Raw genomic sequence first — 26589 nt, forward strand, 5'->3', positions numbered from 1 at the left:
AAGAGGTGAGGACAGCAATTCCCTTCCCTAAAGGGTTTTAGTGATCCAAATTGTCTGAAAAAGCCTATCCGCAATGGTTTCATGGTCATCATTGGACACTTCAAACGTAGAACGGTAAAGCACAGGAATGGCCCCAGCCGTGATGTTGTGCCGAACATGACTGTTCAGGTCCTGCCATTAACTGTATACTTCTCCTTAACATTTCCCTCAACAATTGATTCCAGATTTTTATTAAATTCAGAACATGATGTGGATTTATGAATTAATAGTCTCGTGATAATGCCACCCAGCCATTGCCTTTCCTTACATTCAGTTCCATTTCCTAATAATCGGCTCTTGCTCCTATTTCATATGTTCAGCTCCTACATACTAAGGTGGCACTAGTCTGTGAGTAATTCCTACATTTGCATTTAGGATTAGATTATGCACAACATTAAACAGATTATCTATTCAACATCTGCACATGGAGGAAATGTTCTAAATGAAGCACATGCACTGAGATTAAATCTATTGACTGAAGATTTTCCATTGCGAGATATTATTCCATTCTGTTCCATTCAGAAAGGAAAGGATACATGGTTAGAGTAGTCTCATTCATTCTGCTGAGGGTTGACATTTTTGAACTGGCTAATTCAAAACTGGATGGGCATCAATCCTATGTCCTTCCTGTAAAAATTCCCTGCAGATAACCTCAAGAGATATGATAAATGAGTGGTAATCCCAGCACTACTTTCTGCCCATGACTGGAGTGGAATTGAGGTGCTCTTGTTTTTTAAATTTATTCTTTCATTGAAGTTGGAACTTGCATACCTCCCTCAATAATTTTTTGCTCTTATAATCTTCAAATTCTTAAGACCCAAAAAGTTGCTATCATCAGATCTGTTTGATTCAGTCTGGTGATCTGTACTGCGAAAGCTAGCTCTGGAACCTAAAATTAATTCAATAATTGGATTGGCAAGTTGCCAGTTTGAACATCCTTTGTTTCAGTCCAGAATGATTGTATTGATTATTTCTCATTCCAGTATCTCCTGAATGCCTTGCCTGATAGTCCAATTGGTGGTGTCCAACATCCAAGTTCTCACTCAATTCTGAAGACGATTAATTGGGTTTGAAGCATTCATTCTGATTCTCTCTCTCCACAGCTACTGCTGAGTTTCTCCGGTACTTTTATTTTTCATCTTGTTGCCTGCCATGCATATGCAGACTTTGACAGTGAATATTAGGAGACAGTTTTACTTGTGGGGAAGTTGCAGCCAAGCCTGGTTGCGTCATCAATCACGTGGAAACATGTGGTTTCAGTTGTGGTCTGCATTATCATATCTAGATGTGTTCTGTTTCTCACCCTACATTTCCTGCCTGGGCTGTTGAGTTTAAATATGACACTACCACTTGAGATGGATGAGATAACACAACTCAACAAAAAGCAGGGATTGCAACAGATCTACTAAGTTCATTTCATATTGCAAAGATTACAGGATCTTAAGGAAAAGCTTTTAGTGTCAGATGGAAACTTGAGATTGGGAAACACTTTCTGAACAGACTCCAGTGCACAAATAGCTACACTAACAACAACTTATTAAAATCAATCGAACTATAAGCGACATGCATTCAAGGAGGTAGCTCAGTGGTTAGCACTGTTGCCTCACAGTGCCAGGGACCCGGGTTCAATTCCCACCTTGGGTGACTGTGTGGAGTTTGCACATTCTCCCCGTGTCTGCGTGGGTTTCCTCTGGTGCTCTGGTTTCCTCCCACAATCCAAAGACGTGTAGGTCAGGTGAATTGGCCATGTTAAATTGCCCATGGTGTTAGGTGACTTTAGTCAGGGGTAAATATAGGGTAGGGGAATGGGTCTGGGTGGGTTACTGTTCGGAGGGTCGGTATGGACTTGTTGGCCCGAAGGGCTGCTTCCATACTGAAGGAAATCTAATCTAATCTAAAATTGCAGGGACCCATTCTGACCAAACAAAAGGATCAGGTTCAAGCTTTTTGGCATTTTTATATTACTTGGAAGCTTGAGGATCTTAATTCCCCATTTATCTCTTAATAGCAGTACCTAGATGAATAAGAGCTAACTTGCCAAGCATTTGGCACCCTTTTCATCTAGAGTAAAAATTGTTGTGATCGTTTTTAATTGAGCATTCTTGCATTTTGTCTTGAGTGAAAGACTAAAATGCTTTGATAACTGGTGTCTCAACAATGTACAAGCTTATATTTATGTAATTTTGTTTATTTGTAATAGTGGAGAAATTTGACTGAATACAACTGAGGGGAAAGATTGGATGGACTGTGATTCTTTTCCTTGGAAGTAGAGGCAGAGGAGATATTTTGTTGAAGTGTATAATATTATCGGGATCCTAGAGATTATTTGGAGTTAATGAGCATGGAGCCTAGCATGGAGTTAATTTGAGGTAATGTGTAGAAGGATTAGAAGAAAGTTGAAAATAATTGCTTTCATCCCTGGGGTGGCAGGAATCTGGAATGGGTGTCTGAATGGGTGGCGGAGACAGGAACTTTTGTCATACTTACAAAACAAAAGTTGACACTGCATCTGCCGTAATCTATAGGACAACAGATCAAAAGCTGAAAAGTGGCAGGATGGCTGTTCTTTTATGGTGGCACAGGTATGATGGACTGAATGGCCTCTTTGTGTGCTGTACTTGATTCTTCTGATTTAATGACTGACGAAAGGTTGGCAGTCTTCATTTTCCACTGCCCCCATCTTTGACACAGAGGAGCTGAATTATGGTTTTCTCTTTGTTGGACTTTTAGCAAACTTTGCTGAGAATTTCACCTCTTTTTCTCTCTCTCTCTCTCTCTCTTTTACTCACGCAGGTGTACCAGATGTGTGAAGGAATGCCTCAGAAAGGTATCTTCTACCCACCCACACTCATCACCCACGTGAACACAGTCTCCCGTGTTGTCCGTGAAGAGGTAACTGAAATCCTTTGAAAGCTCACTTTTTATTTACTCATGGAGCAACTCGTTTAATGGGTGTGACCTTTTCCTTTCATACCTTTTTATTTGCAAGATTGTAGCGTGTTAAGAAGAAACATCTGTACTTTACAAATAAGGACTTTTGAAATGTAGTCACTATTGTGATGTAGTAACTGTGTTGCACTTGGCAAACTTCAATAAGCAATGTTGTGGTGAAGATTGAATAATTTGTTCTTTGTGGTGTTGATTAGTAATATTAGCCAACACAGGCCAACTTCTAGGAACAAATTACTAATGATACTGGAATCTGTACTGCAAACAAGAAATGCTGGAGATCACAGTGGGTCAGGCAGCATCCATGGAGAGACAACAAGCTAACATTTCGAGTTTGGGTGACTTTTCATCAGAGCTGAAGTAAAGTGTGGAAGGGATAGCATTTATGCTGTAGTTTTTTTTGTGGGGAGGGGTGTAGGTGGTTGGGGGTGATGCTGAGTGTTTGGGGAGAGTGGAGAAAAGTTATTGATCATTCAGATTGATTGGCTGAAATGTGAGAAGGTAGAACAATAGGGTGTCTCCTGCCAGACTTGAATGGACAGTTGAATGTGGTGCTGGAAAAGCACAGCAGGTCAGGCAGCATTCGAGGAGCAGGAAAATCAATGTTTCAGGCATAAGCCCTTCATCAGGAAACTGGGATGGTGAGGAGGGAAGGACATGATAACAAATGAAAAGAAAAGGAAGAAATGTTCACAATTTGAATGTATTGAACTCTAATATCAAGTCCAGTTTGCGCTGGGATTCACTGGAACACTGCAGCATGCTGCGGGTAGACGCATGGGAATGTGAGCAGGACACTGTGTTAAAGTGACCGGCTGCAGGAAGGTCAGAGTCCTGCTTGTGCATAGACTGGAGGTGATGTGACCATGTAAACACAGAACAGTACAATACAGGGAGAAGCCCTTCGGCCCACCATGCCTGTGCTGACCATGATGCCATCCTAAACTAAACCTGTTTACTTGCACATGGTCCCTGTCCCTGTCTTCCCTGCATCTAAATGTCTCTTAAACATTGCTATTGTGCCTACTTTTACCATCTCCTCATGCAGTGTGCCCCAGGTACTGACCACCCTCTGTTTAAAAAAAAGTTCCTATCTCCAAATTTTCCCCCTCTCCCTTTAATCCTATGCTGTCTAATATTTGACATTTCCACCCTGGGTCAAATACTTCAACTACCCACCCTATCCGTGCTGCTTGTCATTTTATATATTTCTATCAAGTCGGCACTCAGCCTTTGATGCTTTAGCAAAAACAATCAGAGTTTGTCCAACCTCTCCAATCCAGGCAACGTTCTGGTAAACCTTTTTTGTGTCCTCTTCAACGCATCTGAATCCTTTCTGTAGTGTGGCAACCAGAATTGCATGCCCAGCTCCAAATGTGGCCTAACTAAAGTTTTATATGGCTGTAACATGACCTGCCAACTTTTATAGTCAGTGCCCTAAGCATTGAAGGCAAACATGCTTTTTTACCATCTTTACCAGGAAGCTATCGACTTGTAGCACAGACCCATGTATTTGTCAGTGCTTCTCAGGATCCTGCCATTTACTGGATACTTTCCTGTTGCATTTGACCTCCCAAAATGCATCACCTCCCACTTACCCAGATTAAGTGCGATATGCCAATCTCTGCCCAACTTTCCAATTGATCTCTCTCCTGCTGTATCCTTTGACAACATCCCTCACTACCACAAACCTACCAAATTTCATATTGTCTGCAAACTTACCAATTAGTCCATCTACATTTTTATCCAAATCACTTCCTCCATTCAGAAATACACCCCTCCACAACCACCCTCTCTTATGACTAAGTTGATCTTGTATCCTCACTTTGGATCCTATGTGACTTAATGTTCTGGACTAGCCTGGTGGGACCTTGTCACATGCTTTAGTAAAGTTCATGCACTGCCTCACCCTCATCAATCATCTTTGAATTTCTTTGAGAATGTGACAATCACATTTGTGAGACCAGACATTCCCTTCACAAATCCATGCTGACTATCCCTAATAAATCTGAATGCGAGTAAATGCTGTCTCTAAGAATCATCTTCAATAATTTCCCTATTACTGATGTAAGGCTCATCTGCCTGTAATTTCTGGGCCTTTCTTAAACAATTGAGACAACATTGGCTATTTTCCGGTCTTCTAGGACTTCACCTCTGGCTAAAGAGGATACAAAGATCTCTGTCAATGCCCCAGAGGACTGTAGATGCTGGAAACCAGAGTCTAGATTAGAACTCCACTCCTGATGAAGGGTGTTTGCCTGAAACATCGATTTTCCTGCTCCTCAGATGCTACCTGACCTGTGCTTTTCCAGCGCCACTCTAATCTAGACCCCAGCAATTTCCTCCCTCAGTATCCTGGGATAGATCCCATTAGGTCCTGGGGACTTATCCACTTCAATATTTTTCAAGATACCCAACACCACCTTCATCTTAATTTCGACGTGCCCTAGAATATCAGCACCCCTCCATAATCTTACCATTGTCCATGTCCTTCACCTTGGCGCATACCAATGTAAAGTACTCATTAAGAACCTCACCCACATTCTATGGCTCTACAGAAAAATTCCCTCCATTGCTCTTGAGAGTCGCTGTATCAATAATGTCCTGGGGAGTTACCAAGACTCCTTTGTATCTGTCTCGAAAACATTTACTACTTGATTTGTGCTCTGGGAAGTTTGATTGAAGTATATTGCCCATGTTTACTACATACTAATTCTAGGTGTGCATATATTGCAGATTGTATAACTGTTCTAATTTGTAGAGAAATGTATGGTAAAACCATGCAATCTTGTGGCTTTGTTTTCTTAATCTCATGGATCTCACTTGTCTGTTTTAAGAATAAACATTACTGGTCCCTAATCAGATTTGGCTAGTCTTGTCTGAGTTCATAATAAAGTTGGTGGTCTGGCCTGGGAACAAACCACAGGGATTAACTGCTTCTGGGCAGCAGGGAGAAAGTATTACAGATCTTTGGTGCTGTAACATTTAATAAGTAATCACCTCTTAATTCTTTAGATTTTTGGACCAGTTTTGGTAGCTCTGACGTTCCGAACAGCAAAGGAGGCTATTGCTTTGGCAAACAACTCACCGTATGGACTTGCTGGCAGTGTCTGGACTGAAAACCTGCCATTGGCACTTGAGGTGGCAATGAGGTAGTATTATCCGTGTTCATTGACTGGGGTGGCATGTGGCATCTTGGCTGATTGTTCTCCCATCCTTTCTTGCATATTACCCTCCTCCACATCTCTGCATTCTTCCTTTCTTTCCAACTTGGGCCATTTTTGCCTCTCCTCCATAATTTTGCTTTCTCTCTTCTACCCATCCTCTCCCCTGTCTCTCTCTGTCTTTCTCTCTGCTCTCCTTTTTCTCTGTATCCTTTGCCTCTTCTACTTGCCCGCTCGTCTCCTTAGACTTCCTTTATTCTTCTCTCCCCTCATGATTCACAGTCTTCCTTCTGCAGCCACTCTTACAGATTTACTGACGAACATTCTTTCCTTAGTTTGAAGGCAGGAGCAGTCTGGGTGAACGGGCACAACATGTTTGATGCTGCAGCTGGCTTTGGTGGGTACAAAGAAAGTGGATTTGGACGGGATGGTGGAAAAGAGGTCAGTGTTGAGGGATAGATTATGAGTCAAATTTCATGAGCAGTTGTATTGTTCTAAGGATTAAATTGCATTCCCAATAACTAATAAAACAAAGTTTTGGCAAATATTGTTTGTTGGGTGCAGTAAAAATATTAATATTCCACAAGAAGTTGAGGATTTGCCTCCAACTTGGAGGTGGAGTGGGGAGAAGTGTATCAAGGAAAACGGTAACTAATCAAAAGACCACAAGAAAGAAATCTGGCAAGAAAACTACTGTACTGCCTTTCTGCGTGACGAATGCTATCCATTCTCGTGTGTACTTGAATATGCAGCTTGTATAATGTTTTACTGGAATGGTTTAGTTCCATATTGCAATGATAGAGTCTTTGACATACAGAGGGTGTTCACTATGTGTCAATGTGGGACCTATACAGTTTACAAAACAAGGCTTGTCTTCTCGGATCAATTTTCCAGTTGGTTGTGGCATGCTGCATTCCCATAACCTTGGGTGGGAGCAGGAAAATAATTTTGTTATTGATTATTGCTGACCTTTCACCCTGTAACCCACTGTCCTGTTTAGGGCTTGTATGAGTATGTGCGGCCCACCTGGGAGGAACGACCCCACCCAAATCCAGGAGAAATCCAGTATAATACATACGCAGCCGCACATGGAGCAGATCTTTCACCAATACCAGGTCAAATGGCAAAACCCAAACTAGTCCGGGCTGATGCGGTTCCGAGGTGAGAAAACGTGGAAATTTTGCCATGAAACCCTGTATAAATGGGGCTGTCTTCATTTATGCAGTTGACTTGTTGGTGTTTTATTTACCTGCAGCATTGACCGTACATACAAACTGTACTATGGAGGTGCTCAGAAGAGGCCTTACAGCATGTACTCGCGGCCCATATTCGACCACTGTGGCAAGGCTCTTGCCTATGTCAGTGATTGTAACCGGAAAGATGTCCGGAATGCAGTTGAGGCTGCTCACGCTGGAGCACCGGGGTAAGTAGATTAGATTACTTAGATTACTTTACAGTGTGGAAACAGGCCCTTCGGCCCAACAAGTCCACACCGACCCGCCGAAGCGCAACCCACCCATACCCCTACATTTACCCCTTCACCTAACACTATGGGCAATTTAGCATGACCAATTCACCTGATCCGCATATCTTTGGATTGTGGGAGGAAACCCACGCAGACAACGTGCAAACTCCACGCAGTCAGTCGCCTGAGGTGGGAATTGAACCCGGGTCTCTGGTGCTGTGAGGCGGCAGTGCCAACGACTGTGCCACCGTGCCGCCCACAGTACTTGTAAAAGTCCTGCTCAGTGATGAATCCATGTGTCGGAGGATGTGATTCTCCATTTCTCGGTTTCGAACCAGTCTGAGTCTGTGTACTATGTGGCTGAGAGTCAGGAGCTTTGTGTGCAGCAGGGGCTGGGAGAAAGATTTGACTTTTACCTTGCAACTGTACGAGAAGTTATTACAAGATTACCCAACGTCCAGAATAAGGTCCCCTGGAGAAACCTGAGACCTGATTAATTTGGCCTACGCTATTGCTCCTGACTCTAGGAAATTGTAGACCGACAAAGCAGAACAGTGTGGTTTTGGGGTGAAGGGTCTAAGGCAAGGGAATGAAAGTGTTGTCATTTGTTCCCTGCAGCTGGGGGAAGCGAGCTGCCCATAACAGGGCTCAGATTGTTTACTACATGGCAGAGAACCTAGAGCAGCGACGGGAAGAGATGGCACAAAACCTTAGCACACTGACTGGTGTCAATATGGAGGAAGCTCTCTGTGAAGTGGATGCCTGCATTGAGAGACTTTTTTACTGGGGTGCTTATTGTGACAAATTTGGAGGCACTGTCCAGGTGGGTAAATTGATTTGAAGGTTTTTGTTTCCTCCCTGCCCCCTGAATGCCGGGTAAATATTCAAGCTGGTATAAGGAGATCAGTTCTGTCTCCTTCTCCCTAGCTCACTGTCGATCCCCATGTAACTTCACCTTTTGTGTCAGCCTGCCATGATGAACCTTGTCAAAAGTCTTGCTAAAGTCCAAGTGCACAATATCCCCACCCTGTCCCCTCAAATCATTTTTGTCACTTCCTCAAAAAAACTCAATCAAGTTTGTGAGACACAACCTCCCCTGCACAAAGTCATGTTGTATATCGTTAATAAATCCATTTTTTCCAAATGTTAGTAAATCTTATCGCTAAGAATCCTCTCCAATAATTTCTCTACTACTCTTCATTCCTGAAGAAGGGCTTATGCCTGAAACGTCGAATCTCCTGTTCCTTGGATGCTGCCTGACCTGCTGCGCTTTTCCAGCAACACATTTTCAGCTCTGATCTCCAGCATCTGCAGACCTCACTTTCTCCTCTACTGCTGATGTAAGGTTGACTTGACTATAATTTCCCGAAATTATCCGTGGTGCCCATCTGAAGCACAGGAAAGACATTGGCTATTCTCCGCTCCTCTTGAAGCTCTCCTGTGATTAAAGAGGATGCAAAGCTTTTGTCCAAGGTATCAGAGTCCCTTGTGTCCTTCAGTATTCTGGAATAGATCCTATCAGGTCCTGACTTGTCCACCTTAATGCTTTTCAAACATCTGAAACCACTTCACATAATTGTTCTATCCTGTGTGGCCACATTAACCAATCTCACACCCTTCCATAGAAAACAATAACAGGGAAGTCACAGGAATTCTGATGCCAGCAGAGGTTAACATGAAGGACTCTCCTTGTCAGCCCCCTCCTCATCTGAGCATGGTGACTCTCAGGTTAAACTGTCACTGGTTTTCTCTGTCTAATGGGAGAACAGCCAAGTAGAATTATGTCGACTGTACGCTTTACTATTTGTTTGGACCTTAAAGTCTTATTTGTTAAATTTATGTTGATGGCATTAATGGGGCAGTGGCAGTCTGCATACAAAAACCATCTGAGGGACTGAAAGCAGAGAGTTGTGGTGAAAACTTCTTTATTGGTCTGGAGTGAAGTAAAGTGTGTTGGTAGCCTGTGGTTGGTATCACGACCTCTACTTTTTCCAATAACAGTTAATGATCTGGACTTGAATATAAAAGGATAAAATTTCAAAGCTTGCAGATGACAAAATATGGTAATGTTGTGATCTTTGAGGAAAATGGTAACAGACAGAGAAGACAGGAAAGTAGAGACAAATCAGGGAACTATGTAGACATGTGCCAGATGAAATGTTAATGCAGAGACATGAAGTGACATATTTCGGTAGCAAGAAAGTGCTACGTGATATAATTTTACATGGTAGTGCAAGAACAAAGATAGATCTGAGGTTGTACACACTGTAACCTTCAAAAGTAGCAGAATAACTTGAGGCAGATGAAGCACTTGGGACTTTGGCTCAATAAGCAGAGGATATACAAAAGTGAAGCTGGTATGTTGAGCTGAATTCCTGCTTAGACCCTGTTGGAAAATTGTTTCTAATTCAGCTCTCCATGTTTTCGGACACTTGCAAGTCTGGATGAGGGATTATAATTGCACGGAGAAATGAGAGAAACCTAGGACAGCTTTCGAGCAGAGAAATGTAATGGGAGAGTTAATAGAAATATTCATATTTATGAAGGGTTTTGCTAACTAAATAAGTTGCCTGTGTAGCCGAATGCAAATTTAAGATAATTTGCTAAAGTACGAGAGACACAATGTGGAGATTTATTTGTTTTATGGAGTGCAATATTATGGTCTGAATTGTGGTGTCTGAAAGAATGGTGGAAACAAAATAAATAAAAACTTTGTAAAGGTAATTACTAAATACTTGAAGAAGCAACACTCAAGGGTATGGGGAGAGAGCTGGTGCTTGAGACTGATGGGTAGCTCCTAAATAGGATTGATGTGATGAATGACCTATCTGCATTGCATCACTTTATGGTGAAATGTGACTTTACTGTATAATTGCTGCTACTCAGATCATTATTGAGTTATTCTGTATTCATAGATTAAAAGTTTCTTCATGTAAGCCTGTGAGTTTCATGTTATTTTGCTTTGGATGAGGTTGAACTCCAAATTCCTCTATTTGCTAGAATTGGTGCTAATATCTGTGTGCTATCCATTCAGTGGTGTGAGGGCTTCTTGTAGTGTAATTTTCAAACCGTTGTGGTGTATTGACAGTAAAAGCACTAACTCTCTGTCTGTGTCCCTTGAAGGAAACCCAGCTTTATGGTGCCACAGTCATGGTTCGGGAGCCGGTCGGGGTGATTGCCATTGCGTGCCCAGATGAGAACCCCCTGCTCAGTTTTGTGAGTCTCTTTGCTCCAGCCATTGTTCGAGGAAATGCTGTCATCATTGTCCCCAGTGAGAGGTACCCACTGCCAGCCTTGGAACTTTATCAGGTACAGGCGCGATTTTGAAGACATCCATGCAGGAATGAGAAAGAATGTTTTCAATTGCCCTTATGTAAAACTCCCAATCTCTTTCACATTGCAATAATGATATTCTCACCATGTGAATTGCGACACATTTAAAATTTTTGGATATCTTGATCCTTCTAATCTAATTAACTTTACAGACCAGGGATGGGATGGGTTAAACTGCTTGTGTATGTTGAGCTAACTGATCTCTGAGTCATTGTTGGAAGAAGAGAGGGAGGCAGAAGACAAGAAACTACAGACCCTTGAGCCTGACTCTGGTCATTGGTAAGCTACAGAGCTGAAAATGTGTTGCTGGTTAAAGCACAGCAGGTTAGGCAGCATCCAAGGAACAGGAAATTCGACGTTTCGGACCAGAGCCCTTCATCAGGAATGAGGAGAGGGTGCCAGGCAGGCTAAGATAAAAGGTAGGGAGGAGGGACTTGGGGGAGGGGCGATGGAGATGTGATAGGTGGAAGGAGGTCAAGGTGAGGGTGATAGGCCGGAGTGGGGTGGGGCGGAGAGGTCAGGAAGAGGATTGCAGGTTAGGAGGGCGGTGCTGAGTTCAAGGGAATCGACTGAGACTAAGCTACAGAGTCCATTATTAAATGTGAGATTGCAGAGTGCTTGGAAGTGCGTGATCAACTTGGGCTGAGTCACCACAGCTTTGTCAAGGGGAGGTCATGCTTGACACATCTGTTAAAATTCTTTGAGTAAGGAATGAGCAAGTTAAACAATAAAGAACCAGTGGACATGGTATATTTGGATTTCCAGCAAGCCTTGGACAAGGGGCCACACAGGAGGCTGTTAAATAATCTAAGAACCCACAGTGTCAGTGGCTAGATACTGGCATGAATTGAGGATTAGCTGATCAGCAGAAGGCAGAGAGTTGGGATAAAGATGACCATCGGTGACTAGTGGGGTTCTGAAGGGGTCGGTGTTGGTACTTTTGCTATTCACGTTATGTATTAATGATCTGGACAAAGAAATTCAGAGCATTGTCGCTGGGTTTTCAGATGACACCAAGACAAGTGGAGGGTCAGGTTGTTTTGAGGAAGTGGGGAAGCTACAGAAGCACTTGAATAGACTAGAAGAGTGGGCAAGGAAGTCGGACATAAAATACAATGTGTGCAAGTTTGAGGTTATTAACTGGTAGGAAGAATTGAGGCTCAGACTATTTTCAAAATGGGGCAAGGCTTTTGAAATCTGAATCACTAAAGGGCTCACAAGTCTTAGTTCAGGATTCTGTTAACGTTAACCAGCAGGTTCATTTGAAATATTGCAAACTGTTTTGGGCCCTGTATCTAAGAAAGGATGTGCTGGCATTTGAAGGGGTCCAGAGGAGGTTTACAAGAATGGTTCTGGGGATGTAGGGCTTATCATATGAGAGGTTTAGAAGGATGAGTGGGGGGGTGGGGGGATCTCATTGAAATCTGCAGAATATTGAGCCACCTGAATAGAGTGAGTGTGGATAAGATGATATAGGAGAGACTAGGACCCCGGAGCACAGCCTCAGAGCAAAGGGGCCACTCTTTAGAACTGAGATAAGAAGGATTTTCTTTCAGCCAGAGACTGGTAAGTCTGTGGAACTCAGTGCTGAAATGGTTGTGTTGGTGAGGTTATTGAGTGTATTTAAGGCAGAGATAGAAAGGCCCTTGATTAGTCAGAAAATGTGGTTGAGAAACATATCAGCCACGATAGAATGGCGGAACAGACTCAAGGGGCCGAATGGGCTAATTCTGTTGCTATATCTTATGGTCAAATAGCCTGGTGCCTGAGTTCACACAGGAAGACTGGGTACTTGGGTGAGTTATTAGCAGTCCCCGAGCACCATAGAAATTGGTACCACAATCAACTGTGAACAGTGTGATGAAAAATGATCAATTTCAATGGATAATGAAGTTTGGTGTTAGTTTTAAATATGTCATAAGAATGTTGCAATGGTAGGTTTTTGGCACTTCTTGTGCTATAGATCAGACACACCAGTCTATAGCTGCCTGTTGATCATAGAGTTTTCTTTCTGTATAATTCTCTGAAATGGTGCACAGCTTTGAGTGGCAGAGCTGTTTGTCGTGGCCGTCAGCAGATTGTCTGCAGCAAGGTGGCTGCTAAGCTCTGGACTGCAATCAGTAAGTAGTTATCGGTGAATGAGGATTGACAAACCTTTCGAGGAACCTAACAAGCTGTGAAACAGTCAAATACTGTAGGCAGCATTTCGCACTTTGCTTACGTGTTACTAAACATGGATTCTGCACGTCACCAGGTTTCAGTTTTATGCACTGTTTATTCTGAGAAATTCTGCACCCCTCATTCAAATCGATTTCCTGTGCTGTTCCTCCCAACATCTGGCAACGTTACCTTTGAATGACTTGCTTTTGAATATCCATGGTGGCATTGAAATGATTGTTCTCTCTCAATAATCCCTTCATATGCTTGTTTAGGTGAGGATTGATAATGCTGGATTTGGAAGGCTATTATTGGCACCAATCATTCAGACAGGTGTCATTTATCAGCAATTGAATTCACCTTAGTCTTAAAACATTTTAAGTGCTGTCTCCACATGCCCAGTTTTATGGTCCAGACTTGTCTATCTAATTGGTAAATTCAGTTGTGTTTCACAGGAGCAGTAACTGGTGTTTCTGTAGCATTCCTAACGCTACAGTGGGCGACACTGGATCTGTGGTTAGCACTGCTGACTGACAGCACCAGGGACCTGCGTTCGATTCCACCCTGAGGTGACTGTGTGGAGTGTGCACATTCTTCCTGCATCTATGTGGATTTCCTCTGGGTGCTCTGGTTTCCTCCCACTGTCCAAAGATATGCAGGTTAGGGTGGATTGGCCGTGCTAAATTGCCCATTGTGTCCAGGGATGTGTAGTTTGTGAATTAGTCTTGGGATATGCAGGATTACAGGGATAGGGTAGGGGGATGGGATGACCTTCGAAGGGTTGGTGTAGGCTCGATGGGCTGAATGGCCTACTTCCAACTGTAGGGATGCTATGAAAAACAAACTTACTCCCCAATAAGCAAACAATTTGATTGGAGTTGACCTAATGACGAAAGATCAAGTTAACATTAATTGCTTATCTATATGGTGTGAACTTGAATAATCCTATCTTTTACATTCTAGATTCAAAGAAATAATTTGGCCTGCTTTTTTTAAAAAACTAATTTTTAAAAACTATTATGGGGAGCATGGATAGGGTAAATAGGCAAAGTCTTTTCCCTGGGGTTGAGTGTCCAGAACTAGAGGGCATAGGTTTGGTGTGAGAGGGGAAAGATACAAAAGAGACCTAAGGGACAACTTTTTCACACAGAGGGTGGAACGGGTATGGAATGAGCTGCCAGAGGAAGTGGTGTAGGTTGGTACAATTGCAACATGTAAGAGGCATTTGGATGGGTATACGAATAGGAAGGGTTTGGAGAGATATGGGCTGGGTGCTGGCAGGTGGGACTAGATTGGGTTGGGATATCTGGTTGGCATGGACGCTTTGGACCGAAGGGTTTGTTTCCATGCTGCACATCTCTATGACTCTATGACATACCTCTTTGAAATTAGAGGTGGAACCATCCTTCCCAATGCAGGGCTGTACTGGTGACAGTTTACTGATTGGAGCAGGTTTAATAATTTTGAAACATTACCTTAGCTTACTTCTGGATTAAAGTTGGGCTAATTCTCATGGGCATTACACATTTCAACCAAAGAACTTTTTTTTTGTTTCTGCAGGTCTTTGAAACCTCAGATCTTCCTGCCGGGGTTGTGAATATTCTGACCGGATGCCGAGATCACCTCAGTAAATTCCTAGTTGAGCATCAAGATGTTCAAGCCATGTGGTATTTCGGATCTGAAAAGGTAATCTGCGGATGTGTCAATCCTGTGAGAAAATGTTTAGCATTCTGCATTTTAGGTGTCTACTGTACTGGGTCACAGAGTGGTGGTGGGGGTGGGGAAAGTGTGCACTGCAAAAGCAGGGCCAATATGGGCGGCACGGTGGCACAGTGGTTAGCACTGTTGCCTCACAGCACCAGAGACCCGGGTTCGATTCCCACCTCAGGCGACTGACTGTGTGGAGTTTGCACGTTCTCCCCGTGTCTGCGTGGGTTTCCTCCGGGTGCTCCGGTTTCCTCCCACAGTCCAAAGATGTGCGGGTCAGGTGAATTGGCCATGCTAAATTGCCCCTAATGTTAGGTAAGGGGTAAATGTAGGGGTATGGGTGGTTTGCGCTTTGGCGGGTCGGTGTGGACTTGTTGGGCCGAAGGGCCTGTTTCCACACTGTAAGTAATCTAATCTAATATAGTTTAATGGTCAAGAATGGAAGTTAGTCCATCTTCACAAGCTTCTGTTGCAGCTTCTGTCACAAGCTTCTGTTGCAGCTTTGGCTCGTAAGACAAAGCAAATTTAAGTTACAGACTGGAATCTCTTGTTGAATTCCTAATGTTTCATATGGAAAACAGCCACAGCTTGCATTTATACAGCCCCTTTATTGATGTAACCAGTTCCAAGGCACTTGACAGGAGTGCACTGTCAGAATTTGACACCAAGCACTTTAGGAAAGATGACCAGACGTTTAGACAAAGCTTTAGATTTTGAGGAACTTTTGAAATGTTTGGGGAAGGAATTCCTGAGCTTACACCTTTGGTAGCTAAAGGCAAGATAGCCAGTGAATAGCAAAGATATGCAGGTGAGTCCAGAATTACAGGGGGAGAGGGATATCCGAGGATGATAGAATTCTGGAAAATCTGAGTAATGAAAGAGCAAGAACATGGAGGGTTTGAACAATAGATAAAGGAAAGGCGAGGCAGTGCTTGACATTGGGCGCGTGTGTTGGTCACAATGGATAAATGGGACTTAGTGTGGGTTAAGATGGAGACAGCAGAATTTTTGGATGATTTAAGTTTATAGAGAGCGGAAGTTTTGGCAGTTAAGAGCGCATTGAAATAGTCAAAAGTAGTGGTAATGCACATATGGAGGAGAGTTTCAGTGGCAGATGAGCTGTAGCAACTATGGAGGCTGGTGCTGTTTTAAAATAAAATGAAAATAGATGGTCTTATTTCTGGCATGGATGTATGGTCAGAAGCTAATCGTGGCGTCAAATATTAACACCAAGGTTTCAAACAGTCTGGTTCTACCACAAGTAGTTACAGATTCCAAAAGGTCGAAATGCAATTGAGAGTTTCTATGTACAAAAGCAGATACTGGGAACTGAGATCTTACAGGTCGTTTCTGTTCAGAATTGCAGAAACCAGGGATTGAGAAATAGGTGAAATACCTGTAGAGAATTCCTGAAGGTTTCTATCTTGCAAAACGGAAGAAAGTGAGTGAATGAAAGTGAGGTTGATGTAATTTCCTACATAGAACAGGAACCAGGAAGTAAACTCCAGTCTATTATTCAATGAAATGCTTTGGATGGTTTCTATCTTAAAGTACCTGGTACCTGAAGCAGTTTTTGGGCTGAATCAGTTCAAGGAGCTGCATTACAAAATGCGTATCAGGGTTTTTTAGGTTTCTCCTACATCATTGGTCTTGGTGAAATGTGAAGGCCTTTCCTAATGGAATGCATTAAGTTTCTGTTGTTTTATGTGGAAAATTCTTTAAAATTCTGTTTTGATTAAACTTCAAATAGAAATGAGACTGCCACAGCAACTTGCAAAGAAGACCAAGTCATCCCCTCTTTGTTTAAACTGCTTTTTCACATTTGTGTTAGCCACAGTGACCACAGATACTTAAAATGCAGGTTGTGCACAGGTGAGCTTGAGTTAATGAATAAAGTTGGTGAAAGCATGATGTGTATAATTTCAGTGCTGTACACTGACCAGTTCCATTTCACCTTTACTGGTTGCTGTGGTGCATGCTTATATATGCTTTCCTAAAACCTTGCTAACACAGGTACATAACACCTTTGAAAAGCAATAAAACTTTAGTAATGGCCACTTTTTAATGGTTAGCAGCTACACACGTGTAAATCGGATGATTTGACTTTATATCACACTCTGCAACAAAAAAACAATCTTTTGATCAATAAATATTAGCTATGACTGATGAGAATTTATTTTTGACCTTTGGATCTTTGCCAAGTTAAGACTTTGAGTTATTGATGTTTTACTATTCCTTATTTTAAACTCTAAACATCTTACCGTCTAGGAAATGGATCTTTTTGGTACTTTCACCATGAAATGTTAACTGCAACCCAACAAGTATGTAGCTCGTTTGGTTTAGCAGTGACTAATGCATGGTGGGCTGGATCGAAGCATGCAGAATGTATACCAGGGCTTTTAATTGTTCCATTATATTCCTTTGAAGTTTTCTTGGGTATGGTAAAAATAAATGCTGACCTCAATTCGTGTCAGTGTAATGTGATTGATCAAATTTAAATATTGGAAACTCTAGATACAGATGGAATACATTGACCTGCAGCAGCAGTCACTATTTCCGCACAAGAGAGGTTGTGGGATAAAGTGCATCAAAACTCCCTTCTGAACTTTGCTGCTGAGCCTGTAGCTGTCTGCAGCCAACACGCTCTCACTTTCCGTAGAGGGGAAATGGCTAGAGAGTGGCATTGTGTGTTCGTGACACCACTTCTGCTTTGAAACAAACAGAGAAGCAGTATATTTACACCCCCTCTATAATTCTGACTGTTACTGCTCAATATGACTCTCTCAATTTAGGTTTGAGGAATAGTTAGAGCAGTTGGGTCGCTGACCTGGATTAATTTAACAATAACTACTTTCATTGAGGAAATGTCTGCTGTCTTTATGACTTCAAAGAGGGCACATTGGAGCAAAGGAGCCTCCTGCAAAATGGATATGTGAAGAGAGGGTGTTTGTCCGCCAGCTGCACTTTGAAATTTTGTTTAAAAAATGATGGAATTTGCCATTTGATCGATTTGGATAAAGTCTGTGTCAGTGATGAGGTGGTGTTAGGCTTTCGTAACATCTAGTTGTATTCATCAGTTGTCCTCTATAATGTGCCTAGCTGGCCCTGTTGCACATTCTTGAATCATCATTAGCTTTAAAATGCAGTAGTGGGATTGAGCAGGTACAAGAGGGGCAGCTCATTAGGTAACAAGATAAGGGTTAATATTGGAAAAATTGACACTCCCAAGCTAGAAAGACACCAGTCCCTGTTGGTTCTTTAGAATGCTGAGGCAAGTTAGGGAGGAAATAATAAAGACCAAGACTATCATCTTCAAAAATCAGAAGACCATAAGAAAGAGGGGCAGAAATAAGGCCATTCAGCCCATTGAGCCTGCTCCGCCATTCAATCATTGTTGATAAATTTCTCAAACCCATTCTCTCACTTTCTCCCTATAACTCTTGATCCCCTTGACAATCGAGAACCCATCTATACTCCTTTGTAATGGAAGTTGTACCAAAGCAGTGACGTGGTTTATGCAAATCTTTTCTATTTACACAGTCAGGAAATGATAAATAATCTATATTGAGCAATAATAAAGACAAAATACTGTGGAAATTTGAAAGAAACACAGAAAATGCTGGAGAAACTGAACAGATTTGGCAGCATCCATTCAGAGAGAAACAGTTGACGTCTCAAGTCTGATGTGACTTTTTTTTAGAACACGGTAATGCTTCAAACTCTACTTGAAGTTCTGTGTTGTGAAGAAATCGTAAGACAGTTAGAGTAGTTTATTCTAAAAGACGAATCTAAGGGTTCAGACAATTTGTCAGGAGGGAATGGAGCACATCGATTAAAAACGACTGTGGTTATCTGAAATATAGGTTCGTAGGTCTTTCAGAGAATTACCAAAGTGTCATGGACTGATTGGCCAGCTTTGTTGCAATATCCCATGATCACAACTGAAATTGCCATTTAAATGTGAAGGTAAAGTTAATTTGCTGTTGGAGTGTCAAGCTTTTTTTTAAAAATACAAAGCCAGCCTCATTTTTTCATGAAGTTTTTGAATCTTGATTTTCATCTCCAAACAACTGCAGATCGAAACTGCAGTTACAAGACGGCCCTCATCTGTGTTGCTGATGGTGTCATCCCAATCTTGACTCCTTTGAATGTGCAGTTGATTAGATTTTAGTGATTGTGACCAGAATGTTGAACAAAATGTTGTCTATACAAATGCTGTCATGAATTTCTCAAGCAATTTGTTTTTTTTTGGTCGAACAAATCCTTGCTGTAAATTTTAATTAATGCCAATGGGGTCTTTCAATATCTGACCAGACAGGTTGATTAGATTCTGCTCCGCTCTGAAAGATGGTGTCTTCAACATTGGAGAATTCCCTGACCCCACACACATATAATGTCAGCTGAGATCCGTAGTTCTCAAACTCTGCTATATCAGCCTCTGATAGTCTCCTGCGGGTCTTTAATATGGTGAGAGAGCTTGGCTCCATGTCTCAAGTATTCTACTCTCACCCATTTACCTGCCGCCATCCCTAATAACCGACAACCGTACAATCGCATTTTTAATACATAAGAGGTTGAAAATCAAATGGAGGGATCAGCTGATGTGAGATGAGAGCTCTCTACTTTGGAAGCAGACATCACCTCGTTGGTGTATTATCAAAAAAAACCCCAGAGTTCCTTTCCTCCAGATTTTCTTTCTGGAATAGCAAGTGAGAGTGTGTGGGATAGGACCAATAGGTGATCCACAGGGTCTTTTATCCCACCTGAGTGGTCCATGGACAGAATATTTGAGAGCTCCTGGCTTAGATTGCGTGTTTCAGTTTGGAAAGAGACATTGACTGCAAGTAAGCTTTGGTACCAACTGAATCAAACGAGAACTTAATCTAACTGTGTACTACCAAAGAAATGGTTATTTGTTGCCCACCTGGAGTAGTTAACCTGACATCACATTCCATTCTATTCCCTCACCTTTGACTGCAAAAAGAGAACACAAGTTCCATTCTCCACACCCCCTGCATTGCAAGGATTATCAAGGAAGACACTCATGCTTCTGCATGTGTCATTAAAAGCAGAGGTGGTTGCTTGCAACACACAACCTAATTGTTGCATTTGGTCAATCAGTTCACTTACAGAACTTGCTGATACCTTTTGTGGTATTTAGTACTTTTTAAATAATGAAAGGTATTGCTTGCACTTGTGCCCTGTTTGGGTAATCCCCCGAGTTAGAGTTGACACAGAGGCTAAAATAATTATCCTGTTGCAATGTAGGTCAATAACTGAGACTTAAGTGCTGATATTTAACCTCTTGTGCACAAAGTAGTGGAGAGTTGTCAAGAGTTTCAGCAGCTCCCTGGGGGAGGCAGCTGTTTAGAGGCATTGCCAGGCACATGGGAAGAATTTGGACTTGAGTTTGATCAGAGCTTGCTAAACAACAGGGGAAGCACTGTTTGGATCTTATCAGCTAGCAAGAGGGTGAAACCAGCCAGCAATCCGTATCCTGTGACCCTTGCTCATGAAGCTGTGTATGGGAGATGATATTTAAGTCTTTAGTGGGATGCAGATATTGCTGGCAGGACCAGCATTTCTTATCCATCTCTTACGTGGCTTTCTCAGCCATTTCAGGGGGTAGTTTCTTCTAATCTCATCCATCAGGCAGAATATACGAAAGCTAAAAAACACGTATCAATAGCTTCAAGAACAGCTTTTTCCCCGCTGGTATTAGGCTTTGGACTGGACCCCTCAAATTTTAAATTTAATGTTGATCTTGCTGTGTTTGTCTGCAGCTGTAACATTGCTCTGTTCGATAACCCAAATGCACTTTGTGTGGTATAATCTGCCTGAGCTGAAAATGTGTTGCTGGAAAAGCGCAGCAGGTCAGGCAGCATCCAAGGATCAGGAAATTCGACATTTCGGGCATAAGCCCTTCATCAGGAATGTATAATATAATCTGCCTGTACTGCGTGTAAAGCAAAGCTTTTCACTGTACCGAGGTACATATGAAAATAAATCATATTCAAAAAGAACAATATTGCTAATGGTCTGGTGTCACATGTAGTCCAGACCAAGTAAGGATGACAGATTTCCTTCTCTATAAAGGGCGAGTGAACCTAATAGGTTTTTTAATGACAGTTGCAGAAGGTCGTCCGGGTCGCAATTACTGAGACTAGCTTTCAATTCCAGATGTAATTATTTCAATTCCACCAGCTGCCATGGTAGGATTTTTTATCCATGTCCCTCTAAAATTAGTCTGGCTTTCAAATCATTGGTCCAGTGACACTTTGCCAACATCACTTCAGTGATTCATTCCCTGGTTGAACTGCTCGCCAGTGGCTGTTTTCTCGGCATAAGGATAGGGAATGACCATTTGGACAGGGAATAGAGGAAAGCAGGTGCCAATGGACCACCCTTCAACATCGTTTAAAGAGGAGAAAACTGGTATGTTCATTTCAGACTGTCGTCAGTATCAAAGCTAAATATTTTTGTGTTAAAATAAGTTAATGGTATACAATTACATAGATGTTCTGATGTTGCAGGTGCAGTCTGTGTAGTTAGGCTTTCAATGTAAAGACGGTGCTGATGTCTTTTTGACAGTGGAGCCCTCCCTCAGTCTGTGACAGTAAACATATGAATTTGGAGCAAGGAGTAGCCACTTGAATAATCCAGTCTGCTTATTCTATTGAGTGGGCACAAATTATTCCATGACAATAATTGAAGAAAAACAGGAAGTTCTCACTGATGTTCCCTAAAACCATGCTAGCCTTTTAGCTCATTGTTGCTTGTGCAACCTTGCTGTGTGCAGATTGGCTTCCACTTTTCTGATGTTCCAACACTGGACAACACTTCCAGAAATGCTTCACTTTATTGTAAGGCAGTTTGGAGCATTCTATGATTTTAGAAAGATACTGAATAAATCCAAGGGCCTTTTTATTCTTTTTGATGTCCTACAGGTTCATACAGCTGTCCTGTGGGCGGCACAGTGGTGAGCACTGCTGCCTCACCGTGCCAGAGACCCGGGTTCAGTTTCTGTTTCAGGTGACTGTGTGGAGTTTGCACATTCTCCCCGTGTCTGCGTGGGTTTCCTCCCACAGTCCAAAGATGTGCAGGTTAGGTGAATTGACCATGCTAAGTTGCCCGTAGTGTTAGGTGAAGGGAATGGGTCTGGGTGGGTTGGGCTTCGGTGGGTCGGTGTGGACTTGTTGGGCCGAAGGGCCTGTTTCCACACTGTAAGTAATCTAATCTAAACTAGACAAGTGATATCCTGCATCTCAGGCTGTGCCCATCATTATGGTTCCTATGTGCTAATATTCAAACATATATATTAAAATATTACCTTTTTCTTGTCTTCTACAGGGGTCAAAGTTTGTTGAGTGGTCATCAGCTGAAAATGTAAAGCGGACCTGGGTGAACTATGGTGTCCAGCGAAACTGGTGGAATCCTCAGCAGGGTGCTGGCGAAGAATTTCTATACCAAGCCACACAGTGCAAGAACATCTGGATTCCTATGGGAGAAATTTTTGCCAACTAGAGACAGCTGATCCAGAGTTAACAGACTGCAGCGCTTTTAGAGTATATTTTTCCTTCAGGAAGGGGTCAATCAATGATTTTCAAGAAAGGAGTTCTGTTGAGCTAAATACACGTGCCTTTTCCGTTGTAATACGGGTTTTGAGTTCGACGATAAACAGCAATGGTTTCCAATCTAATTGATCATGGATCTGACCTGTTCTTTGTCTTGGGTTGGCGGCATGTCTGATAAATGGGAAATATTAATCAGTAGCTATCAGCAAAATCAAAGACCGAATGGCTATACATTCTAGATTTCAGCGTTGCACAAGTTGAGGATCAGAAATGGAGTGCAACTTAAATGAAAATGAATGAGTTTATCTTCCATTGTAGCTCATTGCAGTGTTGACCAACAAAAATCGAACTGGATTTCCCATTTTGTTCCGTCTTTGATTTTATCATTCTATAAAGAGCTGACTGCCAACATACCTTGCTCGTCATTTCCATCTTTTGCATTCCTCCTCCTTTTGTGCTTCCATGCTGAAGATCGCTCTCTCAACTATGAAAGTACGTTCCACCCAGTTCACTTGTGTAAGGATAGGTCAGATATGTAATCCTTGTTCCATGACATTTCCTAATCGTCAGCTAGCTGATGTTGCTAACTCAGAATCAGGAGTCTAGGTGCTAATTTCATCAGTTCACTTTTTTAAAAATCTTACCTGCCAATTGTGAGCATCACTGGTGAGAAATATTTCCTGTTAGTTCATGCTCTGCTGTCCACATGCAATTATCTTTTTTAAAAGAAAGAAATCTTAAGAATGAGAAAATGTCACAGAACCTGCTTGCCACAAATTTGCACAGCAGTTTCACTACCCTCAATCAGATGTGATCTTGGGAGTATCATCCCACAACGTCTTTGAGAATCTGTAAATTTTTTGATGTGATGAATTGTATATTTGATTTTTTTAAAAATCAAATATCAGGTGAAATGAAGGAGTCTTGTACAAGTTTTGAATCTTGACTGAATCCACCATGAATTTCCTGGATGGTCAACTCTGCAATTTTACTGATAGGAATCTGGGATGAATCCAGATCAGTGTAAACAAACACATCCCTCGTTTGCTGCCTTCAAGTGGTTAATGTGAAGTTATTTCAGTGCGATGTGAACACAATTCTTCAAACTAAGTCTGTTAGTGCCAAAAATGCCCATTGCTTTTGCGCTCAGTTTGGAAAGTGTTAGAAAAGTTGGCAAGGATGATTGAGCTGAGTAATAAAAATACCATATAAATCTTTTTGCAGTAAAAATACCCATCCTTTCCAAGTTGAAGCTGGTGAACAATAGAGTTTGTGTTTCTTATCATTGAAATAAGAGTAAAATTCTGAAGAAGTAATAGCCTTGGTGATAAAGATGAGCTATGAAACCATGGAATAAGGTTGTAAAACTACAAATCTTTGAGTAATAACTTTGTACCTGGCGTATGCTTTACCCCTCATTTATCAGGAATGTATTTATTTTATAATTATATCAGATTGCAACTGGGAATATAGGTAGGCAGTCTTTAATAAAAAAGAAGACTAGTATGTGTTTCTTTAAATTCTTATCAGATTTGAGAGATGTTTTAAAAGGCTTCACATATACTTTTACTGCTCTGATAATAAATTCAGGTGTAAAACTTGAGTAAGAAAACAAAGCAGATGTGGAAACAACTTGGTTTAGACAAGATAAAGGATCATGAGGTCTGGGTTAATATTATTAATGCCAACTTTGTCAACAAACAGGAGACGCAGAAGGGCTAGCCAGATCATTTTCAGGTTGGCAGACTGTCACTAATAGGGTGTGACGTAGAACAGCTCTCGGCAACTAACAATCCTCATCAATGAATGAAATCAAAAAGCAAATATAACACACCCAGTTTTGTTGGAGTTATGAACTGAGCTGGGAAAGTAAACTGTGAACAGGATCTACGAGAGTCTGCAGGTGGAGAGGTTAAGAAGGTGTCAGGTGGAGTGTGTGTGTATGTAGGAAAATGTGAGGGTATTTACTTTAGGACGTAGCAAACTTTTTTTTTCCCCAAATAGTGTTTTCAGAGGGATTACGATGTCTTTGTGCGTGCAACTCAGAAATTGGATATGTAGGTGCAGCAAGCAATTGGAAAGGCAAGTGATATGTCAGCCTTCGTTGCAAGCAGGTTGGAGAATACCAGAAAAGAAGTCTTGCTGCTATTGCACAGGCCTTTGCTGAGATCTCACCAGTTCACTGGTGAGAAGATCAAAATGAGAGCGTAATTGCCTGAGTATGCCGCAAAGATTCCCTGGACTAATTGTTAAAATGAAAGGGTTTTCATGTGAGGAGATGCAATTGAAAGAAATGAAAGGTGATCTTATTGAAACAGGGAAGATTCAGCGATGGGATTGATGCTAAGCGGCTGTATTCCCCTAGCTGGAGAGTCTAGAACTTGTGTATCAAAGCCCTTAGGATGAGGAGTTGGCCTTTTGTAACAGAGATGTGATTTTTTTTTGCACAAAGGATTACAAGTTTTTGGAATTCTTGGGGTTTTGAATTCTGGAATTCAGATGCTCAGTTGTGAAGTTGATCAAAGCTGAGAGTGAATGATTTTGAGCTATAAGAAATCTAGGAGGTTGGGCAGGAAAGCCATGATCTTATTGAATGGCAGACCATGTTTCAGTGGATGTGTAATCTCCTGCTTCTATTTCTTACATTGATTTGAAACAAAGGAATTGATTTCAGTCTGGTCATTAACATGGTATGCAATCATAAAGGTTTTTGTAATATTAAGCAATTAATTTATAAGCATAGCTTTAGTGATTTAGGTTTAAAATACTACCTTTTTTGAACTCATTACAAAACCTGCTGGCTCCTTTTACACCTCCCCTGGGCATAACTTGTTCCAGTTCATGCCTTTAATGTTTCTCACACCTTATGCCAATGGAAATTATGCTAAAGCGTTATTTTATATTTTCCACAAGCTAATTGTCTGCAGCAGTCTTCAGTGCAGTCCCTATTCACGATTGAAATTAAAGAAAATCTATTGCTACTATCTGTTCCATGTCCGGTTAGAGTACTTACCATTGATTCCATTTCATCCTTCAGTTTGGGCAGTCTGTATTTGTATGTGATACAAACAGAAATTGCTGGAAAAGCTCAGCTGGTCTGGCAGCATCTGTGCAGAGAATCAGAGTTAATGTTTTGGGTCGAGTGACCCTTCCTTTTCAAGTAATTTCTATTTTTGTTTCTGACTTAGAGCATCCACAGTTCTTTGTTACGTAATAGTTTTATTTATTTTCATCCATATACAGGGTGTACAGGACACTGGTTAGGCCACTGTTGGAATATTGTGTGCAATTCTGGTCTCCTTCCTATCGGAAAGATGTTGTGAAACTTGAAAAGGTTCAGAAAAAATTTACAAAGATGCTTCAGGATTGAAGGATTTGATATATAGGGAGAGGCTGAACAAGCTGGGGCTGTTTTCTCTGGACCGTCGGAGGCTCAGGAGTGACCTTATAGAGGTTTACAAAATTATGAGGGGCATGGATAGGATAAATAGGCAAAGTATTTTCCCTGGGGTCAGGGAGTTCAGAACTAGAGGGCATAGGTTTAGGGTGAGAGGGGAAAGATATAAAAGAGACCTAAGGGGCAACGTTTTCACGCAGAGGGTGGTATGTGTATGGAATGAGCTCAGAGGAAGAGATGGAGGCTAGTACAATTGCAACATTTAAAAGGCATTTGAATAGGAAGGGTAATAAATGCTGGCCAAACCAGTGACACCCTCATCTTGTGAACGAAAAATAAAAAATATTACAAGAAGAATTTCTTGTATAGGAAGGGTTTGGAGGGATATGGGCCGGGTGCTGGCAGGTGGGACTTGATTTGATTGGGATATCTGGTCAGCATGGATGGATTGGACCGAAGGGTCTGCTTCCATGCTGTACATCTCTATGACTCTATAAGTACCTTTTTATCCTGGCTTCTGCTAATTGTACTAAATGCCCTTACCTCATTAGGGTACCTTTTGCAATACTTTGCTGTGCAGAACTAGGTCAAGTTGAGCTTACTACTTTTTGAGTTTGTTCAGTTCAAACAATGTACTCAAAAAATCTTCTCGTTCACGACACAAATATTTTCCTACCACAATCTATTTTTGGTCAATTAAAATCTGTGGTTATGACTCCATCATTAATACATAGCACTCTATTGCACAGTCTAATTGTTCTCTGTTCTACCTGTCCTCCTATATTCAAGTGATGACTTTATTTC

The 26589-nt window shown here is 41.7% G+C and overlaps 1 protein-coding gene across 1 annotated transcript in view; it reads left to right on the plus strand.

Moving 5' to 3' along the window:
• LOC132831435 (aldehyde dehydrogenase family 16 member A1-like) overlaps positions 1–22801 on the plus strand; it is a 64348-nt gene extending 41547 nt beyond the window's left edge. The window contains exons 9-17 of the mRNA XM_060849585.1: positions 2833–2931; positions 6004–6140; positions 6488–6593; positions 7153–7313; positions 7408–7575; positions 8236–8440; positions 10741–10926; positions 14668–14793; positions 22165–22801. Of these exons, the coding sequence (XP_060705568.1) occupies positions 2833–2931; positions 6004–6140; positions 6488–6593; positions 7153–7313; positions 7408–7575; positions 8236–8440; positions 10741–10926; positions 14668–14793; positions 22165–22338 (1362 nt within the window). The 3' untranslated portion in view covers positions 22339–22801. The remainder of the gene's footprint in view (positions 1–2832; positions 2932–6003; positions 6141–6487; positions 6594–7152; positions 7314–7407; positions 7576–8235; positions 8441–10740; positions 10927–14667; positions 14794–22164) is intronic.
• Positions 22802–26589: the final 3788 nt, after the last annotated feature.

This window comes from Hemiscyllium ocellatum, chromosome 33 (assembly GCF_020745735.1).
Source record: "Hemiscyllium ocellatum isolate sHemOce1 chromosome 33, sHemOce1.pat.X.cur, whole genome shotgun sequence".
NCBI lineage: Eukaryota > Metazoa > Chordata > Chondrichthyes > Orectolobiformes > Hemiscylliidae > Hemiscyllium > Hemiscyllium ocellatum.